The following is an 18,954-nucleotide window of genomic DNA, read 5'->3' on the forward strand; positions in this document are numbered from 1 at the left end:
ACCATTTGAGTGAACTTTTTCCACCCAAATCTCAGACATACATACATTTCATGTGTCGAACTTTATAGATATACTAATAGCCTCATACATAGAGAAGCCTTCTTATGATCAGCCTTAGTATCTCCACAAACATGATAGTCTACCCAAATCCAAAATGAAAAGCAAAGATCTAACACGTGGTTTTATCCAGAAAAAGGTTCAATCTTCTATGGAGCAACAACTCTCTTTGCCACACTTCTACTCATCTTATTGCTATTTAATTTTCAACAACATGCCACATTCTCTCCTGATGCTGTTTGATTGCACACAAAGTTTAAGGAAGAAAGAAACACCTTTAAAACTTGTGGCCCTTAATTAGACATAGCTTTTGTGGTTGAATTTTATCTAGATATAGAAAGGTATGATTTTTTTTAGGGTAAAGGGTCAAATATGCCCCTAAACTATTCGAAAAAGTCTAGATATACCCTTCATTTAAAGTTTGGCTCACTCGTGCCCTCGCCGTCCAACTTTTCGTCTAGATATGCCCTTATGGGCGTTAGTTGGCTTGCTAGACATATCCAACTCATTTTCCATTTCTTTATGTGTCACATGGAATTGTCATGTCATTTTGATTTTATCACATGACATTTATATGAAAATAGAAAGGGATCCATTATGCCCCTAAAAAATTCAAACCCATAAACACCTAATCCGACTCATAAATCAACCCCCTTTTAAATAAACTACCCGACCCGTTTTAAACAATTTTGTTTAAATTTTTATTTTTTTCGATAAATCCCGAAAATGAGTAATTGATTAATAAAAAAAGGAAAAATATGAAAAAACATATAAAATTAATGCAAAAAATTCACAAATAAATATTGTAACCTTAAATTCAACAATTTCAACAATTTTTTTTAAAATTTTTTCGGTAAATCCCGAAAATGAGTAATTGATTAATAAAAAATATAAAATTAACGCCAAAAAGTCACAAATAAATATAGTAACCTTAATTTAATTTTTATTTTTTCGATAAATCCTGAAAATGAGTAATTTATTAATAAAAATAGGAAAAATATGAAAAAATATATAAAATTTACGCCAAAAATTCACAAATAAATAGAGTAACCTTAAATAATTTCAACAATTTTTAATTTTTTTTTTCCAGTAAATCCCGAAAATGAGTAATTGATTAATAAAAAATAGAAAAAATATGAAAAAAAATAAAATTAAAAAAAATAAATTGTTTATTAATCAATTACTCATTTTCGGGATTTACCGAAAAAATAAAAATTTAAACAAAATTGTTGAAAACGGGTCGGGTAGTTTATTTAAAAGGCGGGGTTGATTTATGAGTCGGATTAGGTGTTTATGGGTTCGAATTTTTTAGGGGCATAATGGATCCCTTTCCATTTTCATATAAATGTCATGTGATAAAATCAAAATGACATGACAATTCCATGTGACACTTAAAGAAATGGAAAATGAACTGGATATGTTCAGCCGGTAAACTAACACCTAGAAAGACATATCTAGACGAAAAGTTGGACTGCGAGGGCACGAGTGAGCCAAATTTTAAACGGAGGGTATATCTAGACCTTTTTGAATAGTTTAGGGACATATTTGACCCTTTACCCTTTTTTTTAATAGACTAAAGTGTTATATTTCTTGCGACAGACTAAAAAGGAAAGTGAATCGCATAAATCATGACAACAAGATATATCCTTCTCTACACTCTTTCACAGTTTCTTCATCACTCAATTTTGCGTTATATAATCTTGTTCAAGATCCGTTCCCCTTTCGTGATACCAACACTAGCTTAGCGTTGGTTATCTAAATGTGAATAATTACATTGTTCTATCAAAAAAGGTTCTGCATTACACACACAACAATCCAGGGTACTCATCCACCTTCCTCCACATTTAGCACAAGCACATTGCCTCACATTTACAGAAGTACTAAGTTTGGATTATCCAAAACATTATACTTTACGCAATCATCAATGGTTAGCAAACATCAAAGAAAGCTTGAATTCAAAAAAAGGCACATTCAAGAAATTTAACTCAAGCTGATAAATAAACCCAAAAAACTAAATACCCAGAAACATATAAGCAAAACGAATGAAACTTTACAATTTAAATGAAAAAAAATAAACAGAGAACAAGAGAGGAGAAATTTACATGTCCCATGATTTTCTGAAGATTGTTGGCGAACAAGTAGATGAGACCAATTGGAACTGATACGTTACTGCAAACTTAACTATCGCTAATACACCCTTTGAAGTTCCAACAGACGACATCGTTTTCACTTTTACTGATGAATGAAAATCTGTTGAACAGAAACCCCTTTCGATTTGAGCACAAAAAATGTAATGTAATAGTGATTTAATGAATTTTATGATTTTAATTTTTTACATTAAATAGTATTTAATATTAATATAGAAAAAAGAAAGAAAGAAAGAGGAATTTTTATATCAAATATTTTAGAACTTTGAATTAAACAATTAAATTTTTTATATTAATAAATAAAGTTTCTTCATTAACATCCAATGTGATGTATTACAAACATGTTAACCTCTTAATAATTATAACTAATTCTTACTTTTTTAAAATAATAATATTATTATGTGAAGTTATATACTTAATGTATTTTAAGAATATATACTAAAATCAAGTAGTTATATACAAGAACCAAAAAAAAAAAAGAATCCAAAACTAATAATATTTTGTGCATCTGTTTATATATTTAAAACTTCTTATTATAATTTGACTTTAAGCCACTAATTTTATTGATATGTCCCTCGCCAGAGAGGAATCAGAAGAATGAGTTGGGTAAAGAAATTTTGGATTTGTCTGATTTAGAATTGAGAAGTTGGGTCCAATACGGAAGGAACTCGCCCTTTTGGTGTTTTTACGGGAAATGGCGTATATTATTATGTAATATTTATACAGTTTTGATTATTTTTAATTTGTGGCTATAGTTTTGCGAAATTTTGCTATTCGATTTTTAAATTATATAAATTCAGACTTTGTATATTTACCCTAGTTAGTTGTATACGATTTATGAAAAGTTCATAATAAATTACTCTGTTTGTATATTGGCAAGCGAAATACATACAAACAGAGTTATGAAAAAATTCCTAAATGTATAAATATAAAATTTGATATACTTACCCTGTTGTATATTTACAAGTAGAATATATAAACGAGCAAGTGAAATACACAAATTGCAGCCTCCATTTGTATATACTTATCGTGTTTGTATATTTGCATGTGAAATATACAAACGGGCAAGCAAAATATACAAACCACACCCTCTATAGCAAACAAAACTATAACTATGTATCGCAATTATTGAACTATAGCTATAGTCTTATTATGTCTATTATTTTTGTTATTTCTCAATTTTTTTCAATTAAACTAATGACTACAGTTTGGGCTCAATTAGATTTCTATAGTTATACTTTGCATCATTATGATTCATAATTATAAGGAGGAAAGAGATGGGCGAGATTTGGAAGAAAGAGGAATAAGGTTGTATCAACAATATAATTGTATCAATGAATATGTTATTAAATATGTATTATTAAAAATACTTAGAACAATAAATTTAACAAAATTGGTAAGAAACAACAAAGTTTAAAGAGTATTTTCAAAACTAAAAAGTTAAAACTGTAGGATGATTTTACTCACCGGTGTATTGATACCTAAAATCACGGTGTCAGCAAATCACTCATTGAGAGCAAAGTATACTAAAATCTATTTGTGCAGCATAAGAAGATCAGAAAATTCACTGTTAAAAAAAACAAGAGAAACTCATCTATTTATAGACAACGAATAATAGTATGAACATATACTTAATGTGTCTTATCGGAAATGTCACAATTCTTTGAGAAAGTCAAAAGTTACAACCATACAGAAAAATCACAACATTTCATAGAATCACAATTTTTTCATTTTCCATTCAAATACAATTATATCAACGAATACAGATACATCTATCGGCTCGTAAAAAAATTGGAGGATTTGGCTGCGACAATTGACTTTGGCCTCAACAACACACAAGCATATGAGAATATAAAAAATATTGTTTAACCTTTTTGGAAACATCCAATCTACTGAAATTAGTTTCAGTCTCTCAGAATCCTTTGAATAGTAAATACTGAATAAATAAATAATTAATTGACAAAATAGCCAGTAGTCATTCTTGTGATTATTGAGTATTATGGTCAGAAATTGGACCTAGGATTAGATTAGGGAAGATTGGGAACGATTTAAATGATTTTGATAGATTATCAACCAACAGAAATGAAGATTCATTTATTAATTATTGACTATGAGACAATTGATCATGACTTTAAGATTTTTTATAACTGAATTTATTGCTAATCTATCCAGCTAATGAGTAGCCTCTTAATTTATTTTAGTCAAAATTTGCTTATTTTGTGATATATGATGGTCACCTGCAAATGGTTAAGTTGACATACACTACTAGTTAGTAGAATGTTTGCCCCAATAGGAATATCTCTGAGTTGGAATTTATTGGTCTGACTAATCAATATTCGCGTCCTATTGTGCCAATTTAAGGGGGGAAACATTTACTATCATGAATTTCTCCAGGACTCAAACCTAAGACGTAGGGTAAGGGTAAATGGATCTCATTCATCCCATCACACCGTTTGATGGTTGTTGATATATATATATTTACCACTTTTCCCTGTTAACACACTTTCCATCTAGCACTGATGCACAAGACCATAACAGTTGCTAATGCACAATTTTGTTAAGAAACTATGTCATTCTATAAGGATTTACATTTTGGAATTCAAAAGTACTTGCTACTCAAGACACATTACATATAAGCTTGTACTATATCACCTTTGGCAAGATTTTACATCTTGAGAAACTACATTAACATGTCTAATTTTAACTTGAAATTTTCTGGATGAAGCATTTTATCCACCACCTCACACATGGTAGGTCTTGCATCTCTATCTTCTTCCGAACATTGCAAAGCTAACTCTAATAAGATCTCCATTTTTTTCAAATCGAATTTACCATTCAATGCAGGATCCACAATTTGTTGAATCCATGATTTTCTTTCACTGTTTTTGCGCATTTTTTCTCTAATCCAAGTGACCAACAATCCTAGTCCCATAGAATCATCATCCCCCGAGCCACCATCAGCACAAACTTCTGGACTCTTACCTGTGATCATCTCTAATAAAACAATGCCATAACTATAGACATCGACTTTGGATGTAATAGGCATCTTGAATACCCATTCTGGAGCCATGTATCCTCTCGTCCCCCTTATCGTTGAAAAGTTTGAATGATCCAAGCCACCTCTGTTAAATATCTTTGAAAGCCCAAAGTCAGCAACTTTTGGCTTGTAATTGGAATCTAAAAGTATGTTCTGAGGCTTTACATCACAATGCAAAACCCATTCTAAGCATTCTTCATGCAAGTATGCAAGTCCTTTAGCCGTTCCCAACGCGATTTCAAACCTTTTTTCCCAATCAAGATTGTTGGCATTCAAATTATCTGACAAAGAACCATACTCCATGTACTCATAAACTAAAAGCCTGTGCTTTCCCTCAGCACAATATCCCCAAATTTCGATCAAATTCATGTGATTAACGTTGCCTATAGTGCTCACTTCAGCTAGAAATTCTGCTTCTCCTTGATAGTTGGCTCCATAGAGAGACTTTATAGCTGCAACTCTGTCATCAGACAACTTCCCTTTGTACACAATACCACCACCTCCTCGACCTATCTCTTCACTGAAATTGGAAGTGGCCTTCTTAAGCTCAGCATAGGTAAATTTCTTGAATCTTGTCGAAAGATGAAGGTAGCCTTGTGTGGTTTCATTCGAGCTTATTCTCGTTTTGATAAAGTAAGTGAGAACACACAGAATCTCAAAGACTCCAGCTACAACAACTGACCAAATGAATGGCTTCATCCATCCACCATGTTCTTTCCTTCTATAAGCTCTATCCAACATCACCTTTTTATCGTCACATTGAAGGTTTCCTTCATACTGCTCCTGCCAGGCACGTCGTGCTTTAGGCACTTTAAGGTAAACAAAATCAGGCCAACTAGCTTGAACATAGCCATTGAACAGAAGTGTTTTCGGGTAACAACCATAGGTGCCATTACCCTCAACATACTTGTATTCAAAACCTTTACAATCACAGTGTTTCAAGCACAAATCTTTACATTCTTGCAATGTTTTATTGCGAAAATATGCAATATCATACCCGTAAAACTCAACATGGCGAAGTGGAATGAAGTCCAACAAGCTTGTATTGTTGCAAGAGATATCGAATTCTGGTTCACAACCATAGGACCAATCTTTAGGATTTTTCATCCTGTATCCTGGTACACAAGAACATTTTCTGCCAGAGACAGGATCATAGGAACATAAACTGTTCAATCCACAAACTCCATGAATCCTGCAGGCTGCTGGAAATAACTGCCAAGAAACTTTCCAAATGTTGCTCAGCTTATCTAGGCTGTACAATCGAAGGTTTCCATCTACGTCAAGGGTGAATCTTCTTTGCAATTCCAAACCATAATCAGCAGATTGGAATCCAAATCGATCACTCGATGTAAAATTCCCAAAACGATCAAGAACTGCTGTTTTGCTGTCATTGTAAGTGGATCGACCTGCAGAAATGGATGGAGTATATCAGCAATGAGTTCATTTAAACCGAAAACTTCAAAAATGAGTTGTACTAAATATTGAACCAACGAAATTTAAATCCTGAATCCGTATTTACTAACCAATACACTCAAATGAAACATATAATGAGTTCAACTAAAACTAGTATTTTTCATGCAAAAATAATATATGTGAGTTGAGTGACAACAAACTAAGGATTTAACGAATCAAATTTAAATTCTGAATCCGTCTCTACTAACCTGCATCCCAAACGATTAACCACGGGCTTGGCCAAAATACACTTGTCATCTCTATTCCATCAAAGACAAGATGCAGGACATTATCTTCATTAAAATGTAACTGATAGAATCCAGAGGAGAAATTATTCAAGCTTCTACGCGATACAAGCTTTGAGGTTTTCGTAAGTGGTTGTTCAGGAAGAAGTGTATCAGTTGGTGAATCAAAGCTTTGCCATAATCTTTGACCTTCATAAGTTACAAGAACAAGATTTCCATTATTCAACAACCTTAACTCAACAGAGGAAGTTGATGATTGTGTACCAGATTCCCAAACATTGATCTGATTCGCGTCAATCAGTACAAGGTTGCCTGATTTAAACAGCGACAGATGTGATTTTTGTCCGTTTATCGGTTGATCACGATTAGCCATCCAAACAATTGTGTTGGTTCCATCAGCCAATGAATTAGTAAACCATATAGCAAAGATATATGCATTATCACCAACAGAGTAGAAACCAGCAGTGAATTTTCCATTTCGAGACGAAATTAAATCTTGTGGAGCAGAAAGTGAACCTTCAGATGATAAACTAAAGATTGTTGAACAATAAGATGAAACAACAAGCAAAGGTAAAAGAAGAATTGAAAATTTTATATTCATGTTATAGTATGAAATCACAATTCGTACACAAGTTTCGGAATATGTAATTTTGATAGAGAAGAAGAGGAATCTCAGTAGCTCAGTTGATTGACTAACTGTATAAATAGAAGACGGCTAATAGGAAGACATTAAAAAGGTAGTTGAAGAATTTGAGAAGGGAATTATTGATCAATCAAAAGAGATAAAGACAAAAAAAAAAGTAAAGGAATATCTTTGACTGGAAAAGAACAATTTTTTCTCAAGTTGCTACAAATTAAATTCAAAATTATATCGTTAATCCCTCTTAACATTCCTCAGGTGGGAATTAGTGCTTTTTTAAGATTACAATTGAATATTGAGGCACTAATGTGTATATATATATATATATTTACTAATTACTAATGATTTCGTCATTTAAGAACGGGTCTAATATATTATGTATTGCAATGTTATATTTAATAAAAGTGAAATAAATAATACTGATGATGTCAAAGTAATATGAAGGAAACTAAGGGGTGATAGTACTAAAGGACTAGGTCAGTAATTCAAATGCCGTGACTATGAAATCGTCTTTATTAAGACTGTTTTATCTTCAATATGAATTTTTTTAGCGAGAATTGAATTTAGTTTGGACATCACATGAGAAACAAACAAAATAAAATAGGGGCAAACTCATAATAGAACTTTTATAATTGAGTGATTTTTGGATTAAAAATCATAATTGAGTGATTTTCTGAGAGACAAGCTCATAGTAAAATAACTTTCTGAAAAAAAAGCAAGTACGACTATTATCATTTCCACCGAAGAATTACTTGGTCAAAATTTCAACAGTCATGGTCTTGTTCTTAATCTGATACTTAGATTTCAAAGATTCATTCTCACTAATTTTTTAAATAAAAAATTCTATTTAGAAAGATTCAAAAACATTTAACCCGTCCAAAGATGCAAATCGAATCATTACGAAGCATAAAATTTATATTTTCATATTGTAATATTTATGTTATGCTCCACTCTTTTGAAGAGCTTATAACTCGTTAAATGTAATTCGATTTTAAAGAATAAAAATTAAAAATTAATTTTTTAAAAAAAGAAATTATACCATTAAATGTCTAACTATCCCTTCAAATAAAAATAATTGCTCTCGCATCAATTGCTCCAATAATTACAAATAACAATAATAGCACTGCAAAAAAATTATCATTTTCTGGCGGCTGCTAGATGGGAGGCTGTCCCTTTTATATATTTTTTGGTGGGTATAATCTATATATATCATACTGTTTCCCCCTTAACAAATATATACTTAATTTGGACTTATATAAGATTTAATTCAATTATACAAATTTATAAATTAAATTAAGAATAATCAACATATTTTTATAAGTACTGTTTATTGAGAACAGAGAAATATTTTTATAATAATCCCTATTTATTAAGAAGAGTATGAGACCAACTTCAACTTGCAATTTTCTTTTCTCAAAACGATTATAATATATTTTCCTTCTTTTAATTTATTTGGTCAACTTTTATTTTTAGTCTGGTTAAAAATATTTTGCAACTCTTTATCACAAGAACTAATAATATGTTGATATATTCAATGAATCTTTAATTTAAAATCATAAATTTAAAATTTCTTTATTTTTTAAAAATGTCATATCAAATAAAAATATAAATCAAATAAATTAAAACGGAGATAGCTTTAGTCATGAAAGTTGTAGTCAAAGTGGAGTATCAAACAACTTCGTTGACTTTCAAATTTATATTTATTGGCATGGTGAGGTACCCCATGGAAAACAATATCTTCAATTCATCCTCTAAAGTCCAGGTTTATTTGAAGCAGTCTACATCACACTAAATAATCTTCTAGAAAAGTTCTAATATGAGGTACTTTCTTATTTTCTTCATCTACTAGGTATAGAATTTGTGACAGTACATGTTTAAATGTATTTAGCTAGAAGTAGATATGTTGATTAAGAGGTACCTGATATAATAGTAATTATTATTTAATTATTATATTGTATATTATTATAATTTTAAAATAACTTTGAATTCATATTGCTTTAACACACCATACACTCAAAAGTGCTTTTAAATAGAATTTTTATACGATTGGAAATAAGCTAAAAAAATTGTTTTTTAAAAAAGGCAGAAGCAGAAAATTATTTTTTTGAAGACTAAAATATCCCTTACATAGTTACATATTTATCAATATATCTCTTATTAATTAATTAACATATTTCATAAGTTTCATTCAAGAATTTTATTTTTTATTTTTTATTTTTACATGATAAACTTTTTATTTTATTTATATTTTATATATTATTTTATGTATTATTAGAAATAGGTAATAATAATACTTAAATTTATTTTGGTTGATATTTTTATTTAATTCATCATGTTAACATTATATTAACATTTTGTTTATTTATTTATTTATGTATAATATTGATTAATAATTTGAATATGTATAATTTAATTTAATTAAGGTCATGTATAAGATATTTAAAATAGTTTCTCTCTACAAAATAATCTTAAAATACATTGATACTTGCCCTTTTTCGTAAAAAAGATAGCCAAAACACAAATTGCTTATCAAAAGCACTTTTCAAATGAATTTGTCAAATAAAAATTGTTTTTTTTTAAACCTTTTCAGAAAAGCTATTTTTAAAAAACACTTCTAAAAATAAACAGTTTTTAGCAGCAATGTCAAGCAGGCTGTTAGCCTCAGCCACAGATGACAAGCAAGCACTCCAACTTTGAGAATGCGAAAATCTCAACTTGATCTCAACTGACAACTAAACACTCTAACTCATCCCTATTGTGTGTCGTGAACACCCAACAACACATAAATTGTAAAAGTGTCTAGAAAATCATTTTATAAGTTGAAGTGTTCGACTGACACAACGAAGACGAGTTGAAGTGTTTACTGATTAAAACCTAGATACAAAGAAAAAGAGGTAGAAATCTCAAATAGCGTCAACAAACACATTTCTTTCTCCTATCTAATATAAAATATAGTTTGGGTACTTAAGATAACTGTTTTCAAGAGCCAGAACATAGCGGCATAGCCACTGCACCAGGGAATAAGTAGCAAAAATTACTAGTTACATGCCTAGTAATACAACATAAAGTTGTACACTGGAAACCAGAGAATATACATCACCAGGTGTGATACAGAAGTATATACACTAGAACAAGAAAGGTTCCAACTCAGTTTTCCTCTGTCATGACAGCCACACCAGAATCGTCTGCAGAATGGTACGTCGACAGGAAAAATGCACTTTGATTCTTCTGCAGGAATCTGGAAGGAAGGAAGATAAGTTAGATTATTCGCTGGAATGTAATAACTACATATAAAATGAGTAACAAACATCCATTATCAGCATGAGATTCCAAAATAAGATATCAGTTGTTAGAATACGAAAGAATTGGACTTATACAATTGGCTATGGAGTAATGAGATTTAACTCACGAAGTTACCTACTACTCATGGTAATCCACATTTGATATAGAAAGTCAATGTCGAGAACAAAGTTACTCCAGGGAGTTCTAGCTAAAGGCAATCTTTCTTTCTTTTAGGCATCTACATACTAAAGGAGTTACTTGAATAGATTGATAGAGTTGATCAAATCTTCCTAGGAATTAGAAGGGGCAAAACAAGGTATAACTGAATTCCTAGGAATTAGAAGGGGCAAAACAAGGTATAACTGAATTCCTAGGAATTAGAAGGGGAACATTGAACGGTTGGAACAAGGACAAACTATGATGCACTGCCAAGGGAATTATCCTGATCACCATTGGCCAAAGATGAAACGGGATGATGTCTTCCGCTCAACTATGACCAGTATTTGCTGTAGCAATATCAAAGTCTGAATTGTGACTGTGTATGAAATTGAAAGAGACCCACAAATTGCCCATCGATCACACTAATTCCTCTATCCTAAACAATCTCCGGGAAGCTGAATTTGAATATTCCGGAGGACATGGTAGATGATCAATACTATGAATCAATCATATCATGAGTTATTTAATGGGAGTTCTAAGAATCATGATTGACCTTCTCGTATTGATGTCTTGACTGATGATGGCTTTGAAGATGAGGAAATCGGTATTGAAGGTCTTAATTTATGAACTAATGATTTCAATTGATAAGCCTCAACCTTCTTATCATGAAGAGGAGATTTTTCCACTCATTATTTTAGGTAGACATACACACTTCTCATATTCTCTTTAAGTATTCCTAAAGTCCTAAAATCATCAACAAAAAGTGGGGTCTGGAGAGGGTAGAGTGTACCAGACCTTACCCCTACCTTGGCAGATAGAGAGGTTGTTTCCGATAGACCCTCGGCTCAAGGAAAGCAAAAACTAAGGGCCTAAAAACAAGTTAAGAAAATCCGTGTCACCATTTCAGAAACATAAGATATCTAAACCTGAGAAAGTCTTGCAACTTCTGCTTCAACTCTGTCAATGTCTCATCTTCAATACTTGCATAGAACAGAATCTCCGGCAACTTAACTGCGGACAACAAAAGAAGTGGCTGTTAAAGGTATATATCGATGTTGGATGTCAAAGTCAAGTTTAAACTAAAATCAACTTCACAATCATGAAGTGACATTGAAACTCGGCAAAACCATTCACAAGCATCTGTCTCACTCACTTAATGTATAATATACTAAGGCTGCTTACCACTCTGTGCCTCTGCAACATTTAATTCTGATGCAAAAGACAAAAAGAAATTATTTTACATCTTGACACCAGATTTAGTCTTGACCACCTATGGCTCCGTGTAGCCAAATAAATAATCTACAAATATTTGTGGTTACTCCCTGTAACTTATCCAAAGAGGGATTAGATGAAAAGAAAAGGTTCTCCTAGTTGGATGAAAGTTGCATAGCCATTAGCCAGATGGAACAAAGTCACCAAACAGCAAACTTTAGCTAATTACACACCCAGTAATGAAGACTTTGAAGTCAACAAATATAGGTAGCTATGTTTCAAACATACAATACGAAAAATAAACAGTTACATATTATGCAACATCGAACTGCTTGAAAATTTGTTTAAAATGGAACATACCAAAAAGGCGTAATAAATGCTCAGCTCCATACACAGAAGAAGGTGAGACATCTTCTTTAATCGATTCTTCGAACTGTTCCCGCTCGTTTTTGTAAAGGAGCATAGCAGGAAGTGCTTTGTTGAAGTAGCATTGCAAACCATTAAGAATCTCTCCGACAGACTCAGATATCCTTCACCCACCAGAATCAATTAAGTTAAAATTTAATTTACTAGTCATTAAGCTTATAATACTTGATGAATGGAATCAATACTACTCAAGAGCTTCACCAAAAAAAAAAAATGCTACTCAAGAGATCAATACATTAGAAAAGCTAAGAAGAAAATTCAGCAGATTCTTCCTCTTCATAAGATAAGGGAAAGAAATGAAGCAGATAATAGGTGGTCATCAAAATTAAATAGATATTCCTAAGAGTTAGTTGTCAAAACAAATCCACGAGAGATAAGACACAGAAACTTTGCAGTTCAACTCGCAGATCGACTTAGAAGATTCTTTGCAACAATGAAAGCATTTTTTATTGATAAATCAAGTTCAAGGAGATAATTTTCTAGACCATAAAATAGTGCCCCTCTCTTCTACTACTATTATAAACAGGACAGAGATTCTAAAAAGGTAAGATTTAATGAAATGAAAGGAAATAAAATAGTAGCCTATCAATTAATTAGAGAAACATTCAAGTGGATATAGATGATAGAGAACTTACAGTCCATCCTTTTTCAGCCGATAGTCATGATATTTCTGTAGTATTTCATCCACATTTGGAGAACGAGGAAGTCTGACAAGCTGCATAAAATTGTCCCCTCAACTCAATCAAATTAACAGGATAGAGAGACGTCAATTATCCCCCCAAATCCCAATAAAAGACGGAGAAACGAGACACACCAGATCCACAAATTTGAACAGAAAAGAAAGCAGAGTGTATATGACATTCAAGATGTGAATTCAAGTTAGGTCAAAAACATCTTCCTTTAGGTTTCAGTAATAAAAACTTCTATTTTCAGAATATGACATCCTTCCCACCAGAATGAGAGTTCTGAGAAGGATAAAATAGGATATTTCTCCATCTCTAGGTCATGCCAACTAAGCTAAATATATATCTCAGTATAAACCTAGATGAAGTGCTCAACTTTATGCTTTAGACCTACAAAAACTCTTCTGAAAACTTTAATTACAAGTCAACTATCTCATTTAGCCCCAACTTGAAACTACAAAAAGGTGACAATGGAAATAACTGCTAGCAATAGTGTCATATCAAAGACATTGTTACTCTCTTCTTCATGTATAATTGATCTTTTACCTACAGCATAAAGGGTTGAATCACAACGAAGTTGAAAAAAGTTTGTTAATGAGCATCTGCTGCTTTCATTCCACAAGAAATGACCTACTTTAATAAGTAATAACAATACGCATTGCTACTAAAACGTTTGATAAGCCATTAGAGACGTTGAAATAGGGAGATGTTTGATTTTTAGTTTCAAATGTGACAGTAGAGTTCTAAACAAAGGGAGTACTTGTCAAGTTTGAAATAATAAAGCAGAACCAGTCTATTAGTTTGTATTGTCGGAGAAAGGAAAATAATCACCAAATTAGCTTGAATTATTGGAGAAAAATTACTTCACAATTTATTGAAAGATATCAGATGTTTTGCATTAAGAAAAAGAAAGTAAAAGCGTTTTGGAGATAAGAGAGTGTAATCAATCACATATTCGTCCTTTTTTCCTGGACAGTGATTCTAAATTCGTCTTCTCATCAAGCAATTAAGTAAAATTAAGAAAGCAGTGTACAACTTAGTCTACATAATGAATTGACTCAAAACACAAAACAAAAGAAATGAGATATGAGTTTAACAGACACAGTTCGTAGAATAAACTGCAAATGCTCAATGTTATAACTTAAAATAAAGAAGGAAAAAATGAACTCCCAGTCTACACCAAACTACTACAAGTACAATAACAAAAGAGAGCAGGTTTGAGAATATGGAGATTTTTCATGAAAAGTAATTAAGCAACATGGCGTAGTAGATATCCTATCAAAGTTTTAAGGAGACAATCAGAAAGTTAGAGCATTTATCATGTCCTTACCTTGCCCAAGTGGTTGACAAATTCACAATCATCAATCAGCTGTTTCTTCAATTGTGGCGGTATTTGGATATTGACCAGCTTTTCTGGAGGAGGACCATCCTTGTCCTGACAAACAGCTAGATTATAATCTAACAAGTAACATCTAAATCAATCAAGAAAACACACAAAGAGACCTAAAGGGACAAGGAAACCAAATGGACATATTTTTACAGAAAAAAGTGTAATTAAAATAAGGACTCTGCCTTCATTATTGCAACAGAAACCTGAATAAGCATCCGATTTTTAGCACAGAAAAGGTAAAATAGAACACAAATGTACCTTCGGAATATCACTCTTTCGCTTTCTGCCTCTTCTCCCTGTAATCAAACAATAACTGAATGAAATCAAGTACATTATAAACTTCACAGATTTAAGAAGGAAATAGACTACTAAAGAAGCATAGAGAAAAACAAGATAACAGCAGAAAAAGCATGAATTCTGAAAATCCTATAGAACACATCATAATAGGAATATTTCAGATCAAAGATGTAAAACCTGTGCAAATGAATCAACACCTGGAGCATGAAAAAATACTTTTGTCATCTATAGAAAATAGTCTTCTTTTAAAGCCAACAGATGGACTCTTCTAATCACAGAAAAATAGAAGTATCCCAGCCCGTCCGCCATGAAAAGAGGAGGGGAGAGGGTAGACCAGCAGAGGGGATCTTTTCACGGATAGGGAAAGAAGGAAACCACCCTATAGCCAATTCAGTAGAGTACAAGTGATCTAACCTGTAGAACCTTTTGTTTTCGTTTGTGATCCACGTGCAGCCTTCTCATTTTTATCTGTATCCTGTTTTTTCTTAAGCTCCTGCTGCTTCTGAACATTCTCTTCTGTGTGTTTCATTAATCGATCTATGCCCGCCCATTCATCCCAGCTGTTAAAAAGTGAAAGAGAAATCAAAAAGATAAATGCCTTCCTTGATGAAATGCACAGAAAGTAAATCAAATAAACCACTCTATGCTCGACCAGGTATAAACCAAATCACTACTTACAGTCACCAATACAGGCTAGAAGCATCGAAAAAACATCTGATTTCAGTAAACTTTTAAGAAAGGATGGAAACATCAGAAGCAGATCAACCGCTTATAAAGAAGGAACTTGAGTCAGTTGAATGAAAGGTGAACTAGTGTGAGGGAAAGGCTAGAGACTACCCCAATTGACTTTAAAGAACCATATGATTATGGAGCTTATCGAATAATCAAATGCACGTCAATTTGAAAACTTGCGGCCAACAAGAATTTTATTTAGAATTAAACTTCTGCATGAGGAAAAGCTTGAAAGATGTACTCACCTTTTGTTCCAACCCTGAAAAAGGAAAAAGAAGCATTGGTTAAGCACATATCTAAACAGTCACCTTTTTTTGCTCCCATGCAACAGATTCATATCCATGAGGAAGTACTCTCTACCAACTAAACAGAAGATGGATGACAAAAATGTTTACTGTTAAAAATGGAATTTTTAAAATATCATAGAGCTGGGGGGCTGATACTTACAAGATAATGAACAAAATATCTCCACTCCCTCATGTGATACACAGCTTTTTGAACCTTCTCACCCAGAAAAAAGAAGAAGAAAAATTCAAAAGCAGTAGATGAGTACGAAATTCATGGGGAAAATTGGCATTAAGCACAAGATTAACTAATATTTAGACTTTTACTGGTAAGACAGAATTATAGACTGGAAGTTTTACACGAAGAAAACAAAAATCATCTGGAAAGGTTAGATCTAGATACTAGCAACATGATTCATGAACCGAATCCCTTCGCAATCCACATGATCAATGACTTCCTCTCTAAATTAATTTAGTTTCTACTTTAGAAGATTATTTTTCTTATCACCAAATTCTCTTCACAACAACATAATTTATGGTCATTTGATTTAAGTGTTGTATGAGATATTGAAATTAGGCAATTTCTTCTAGGATGAGTCAGACTCCAGTGGGTATAGAAAATCAAAATTAATTACGACGTTAATGATTCTCAATGCAGATGGCAAGGAGGTTGTGCCCGTAGCAGATCAATCCAAAACTAGATTCATCAATTTTAAAATATTTCCTTTACAAGAAATGGAATGATAGATAATTAAAATCGAGTGGTTGTATATTAAAGTGAAATGTAAGTTATATAGAGCAGTTATAAAACCAACAACTTATATAAGGGTGAATGTTGGTTCCTTAAAGTTCAACACAACCACAAACTGAGTGTTGCGAAATGTGGATACTACAATGGATGTGCGGCCATAAAGTCTAGCCAAGATTAGAAATGATCACATTCACGAAAAGGTTCAATTAGCACACGTCGATGATAAAATGAGAGAAGGTCACTTGAGATGGTCCCGTCATCCGTCCATAGATGTAAACCCATGGTTAGTGAGATGTTAAAAGGGAACGAGGTAGACCTAACATAATTGGAAAGGAAGTCGTCTCGAATGACCTACAATCCCTTGCAATCCATATAAACTTTTCGAAAGTAAGGCACAATGGAAGAAAAAACCTATACAGACCATATCTATTAGTTGAGAATAGATTTTAGTCAAGTTAGCACTCAAAGGCGGAGCTAGGGTAGCGCAAGGGAGTTCGTCAACTAACTACACTTATATATACGGTCAAAAGTATTTTTTATGTATTATAGTTAATGTTGAATCCCCTATGTTTACCTCTTTGCATTCTGAAAATCCTGACTCCGCCACTATTAGTACTTTTACTTAACGACCCTTGCTTTCTAGAGATTTTGAATTCTAACGGTAAATCTTGACACCGCCACTATTAGTACTTTTAATTAACGACCGTTGCTTTCTAGAGATTTTGAATTCTAACGGTAAATCCTGACTCCGTCACTATTAGCACTTTTACTTAAAGACCATTGCTTTCTAGAGATTTTGAATTCTAACGGTAAATCCTTGTATCTACCTTAATCATCTCCCTTGTGATCTTATATATAGCCGTATGTATTCCTTATCATCCCAATTTTTAACATAAACCATAAGACAAGAATACACCAGGAAAAGACTACTCTTTTTTCTTCTTTAATTTGTGGGGATGTAAGAAATGGTGGAGGGGATCACAAGGTGCGAATTGAACCCTCACCAACACATTGAAAGTACAGGTAGACAACCAAGCTACTAAAATTACCCACTCGATCAAATTTCTACTCAAATGATTGAAATCATACAAGTCAAATAAAAAAGTAGTCTTTTTACCCAAATGCAAAAAAAAAGGTTCAAGCTTAGCAGGGGGAGGAATGTTGTACCTTAGCTTCATAGAGTTGTAGGCTATGAAAGGCAAGAACTTTTTCACCTTCTCTAAAACGGGATGCAGGAGGCGATGGATAGTCAACAGGCTCAGCTTTAACATCAGCCATGTCAATGTCAGTATCATGGGTGGTGGAGGCGCCGCCTTCATCGGAGCCGATGGTAGAATTTTCCGTTACTCCAGCAGCATTTGAGCTCTCCATTTCTGTACAACAAATTAAAATTAAAGGGTAAATTACATAAAGGAAAGAGTTCAATTTTTATATACAGTTGAGCTTTTTCAATCGGAAAATCAAGAAAAAGGAGCGTACCGGTCAGGTGGCGGAGAAGATGATGATATGGCGGCACTCTGCTTACTGGAACCCAAAATTGGCACTTTCTTCTTGTAGCCAATTGCTGTAGAAAAGGTTTTTATATATATACATTTGTTTTTTTTAGGAAGAGTGGTAAATTTATTACCCTTTTTGTTGTGTCCAAGTGAGTATCTTATTTTTTTCTTTACCAATGTGATTTTTAATTTGTTTGATTGGTTCACGTAAGTCATTAAACTTATCATTAAAGTTTGAGTGATAAAATTGTACTCCATCCATATCATTTTATATGTCACATTTTTACTAGTATTTTTTTCTCTTTTATTTTATTTTATACCTATTACAAAACCTTCATTATAAGTGATGGCACCACCACTGATAAACTTTCTGATCAAGGTTAACTTGCCTTAAAGAGAAAGAACAATAATTTTTTCTGTTGAGTAGAAGTACTCTTTATAGACAGAAGAATCCTCTCCTCATCGGCGTAATATTGATATTCCCATACAATTTTCCAATAGCCTCTTTCATTATTGCGCAATTTACTCCATAGATTTAATTTCCGATACAATTCAATTTTTTCCTCTTCCTAATGTTTGTGAAAATAGGAAACCGAATTAAATTAATCGAAATTTCTTTGAATTTTTTATGCTTCCTTTTGAAGATACCAAATTTAAGAATGGG

The 18,954-nt window shown here is 32.4% G+C and overlaps 3 protein-coding genes across 3 annotated transcripts in view; 1 reads left to right on the forward strand and 2 right to left on the reverse strand.

Annotated features, from left to right (window-relative positions):
• Positions 1-18,954, forward strand: part of LOC125811425 (WD40 repeat-containing protein HOS15-like) — a 286,140-nt gene that overhangs the window by 155,934 nt on the left and 111,252 nt on the right. The gene's annotated exons all lie outside the window — the stretch shown is intronic.
• LOC125811359 (putative receptor protein kinase ZmPK1) lies at positions 4,763-7,864 on the reverse strand. The gene is made up of 2 exons (XM_049490862.1): positions 6,903-7,864; positions 4,763-6,647 (listed from the first exon to the last, which is right to left on the reverse strand). Exons 1-2 carry the CDS (start codon positions 7,537-7,539, stop codon positions 4,885-4,887), a joined length of 2,400 nt encoding a protein of 799 aa, XP_049346819.1. The 5' UTR covers positions 7,540-7,864; the 3' UTR covers positions 4,763-4,884.
• LOC125812028 (protein MRG1-like) lies at positions 10,492-18,381 on the reverse strand. Its single transcript, XM_049491535.1, has 11 exons — positions 18,274-18,381; positions 17,962-18,167; positions 16,207-16,260; positions 16,005-16,018; positions 15,442-15,587; positions 14,989-15,026; positions 14,671-14,775; positions 13,293-13,372; positions 12,592-12,761; positions 11,946-12,030; positions 10,492-10,816 (listed from the first exon to the last, which is right to left on the reverse strand). The coding sequence occupies exons 2-11, from the start codon at positions 18,163-18,165 to the stop codon at positions 10,726-10,728; spliced, it is 987 nt and encodes a 328-aa protein (XP_049347492.1). The 5' UTR covers positions 18,166-18,167; positions 18,274-18,381; the 3' UTR covers positions 10,492-10,725.

This window comes from Solanum verrucosum, unplaced genomic scaffold, assembly GCF_900185275.1.
Source record: "Solanum verrucosum unplaced genomic scaffold, falcon-dt-bn FXZP01000235.1, whole genome shotgun sequence".
Taxonomy (NCBI): domain Eukaryota; kingdom Viridiplantae; phylum Streptophyta; class Magnoliopsida; order Solanales; family Solanaceae; genus Solanum; species Solanum verrucosum.

What these genes read in the sequence shown, in the direction of transcription:
- LOC125811359 (XM_049490862.1), bottom strand. Translation starts at nt 7,539, where the DNA reads ATGAATATAAAATTTTCAATTCTTCTTTTACCTTTGCTTGTTGTTTCA. An exon ending in GTTAATCGTTTGGGATGCAG is followed by an intron (nt 6,648 to 6,902) that starts GTTAGTAGAGAC and finishes CCATTTCTGCAG; the next exon opens with GTCGATCCACTTACAATGAC.
- LOC125812028 (XM_049491535.1), bottom strand. Translation starts at nt 18,165, where the DNA reads ATGGAGAGCTCAAATGCTGCTGGAGTAACGGAAAATTCTACCATCGGC. An exon ending in GAAAACAAAAGGTTCTACAG is followed by an intron (nt 15,027 to 15,441) that starts GTTAGATCACTT and finishes GTTTGATTACAG; the next exon opens with GGAGAAGAGGCAGAAAGCGA. An exon ending in TTGTCAACCACTTGGGCAAG is followed by an intron (nt 13,373 to 14,670) that starts GTAAGGACATGA and finishes AATTTTATGCAG; the next exon opens with CTTGTCAGACTTCCTCGTTC.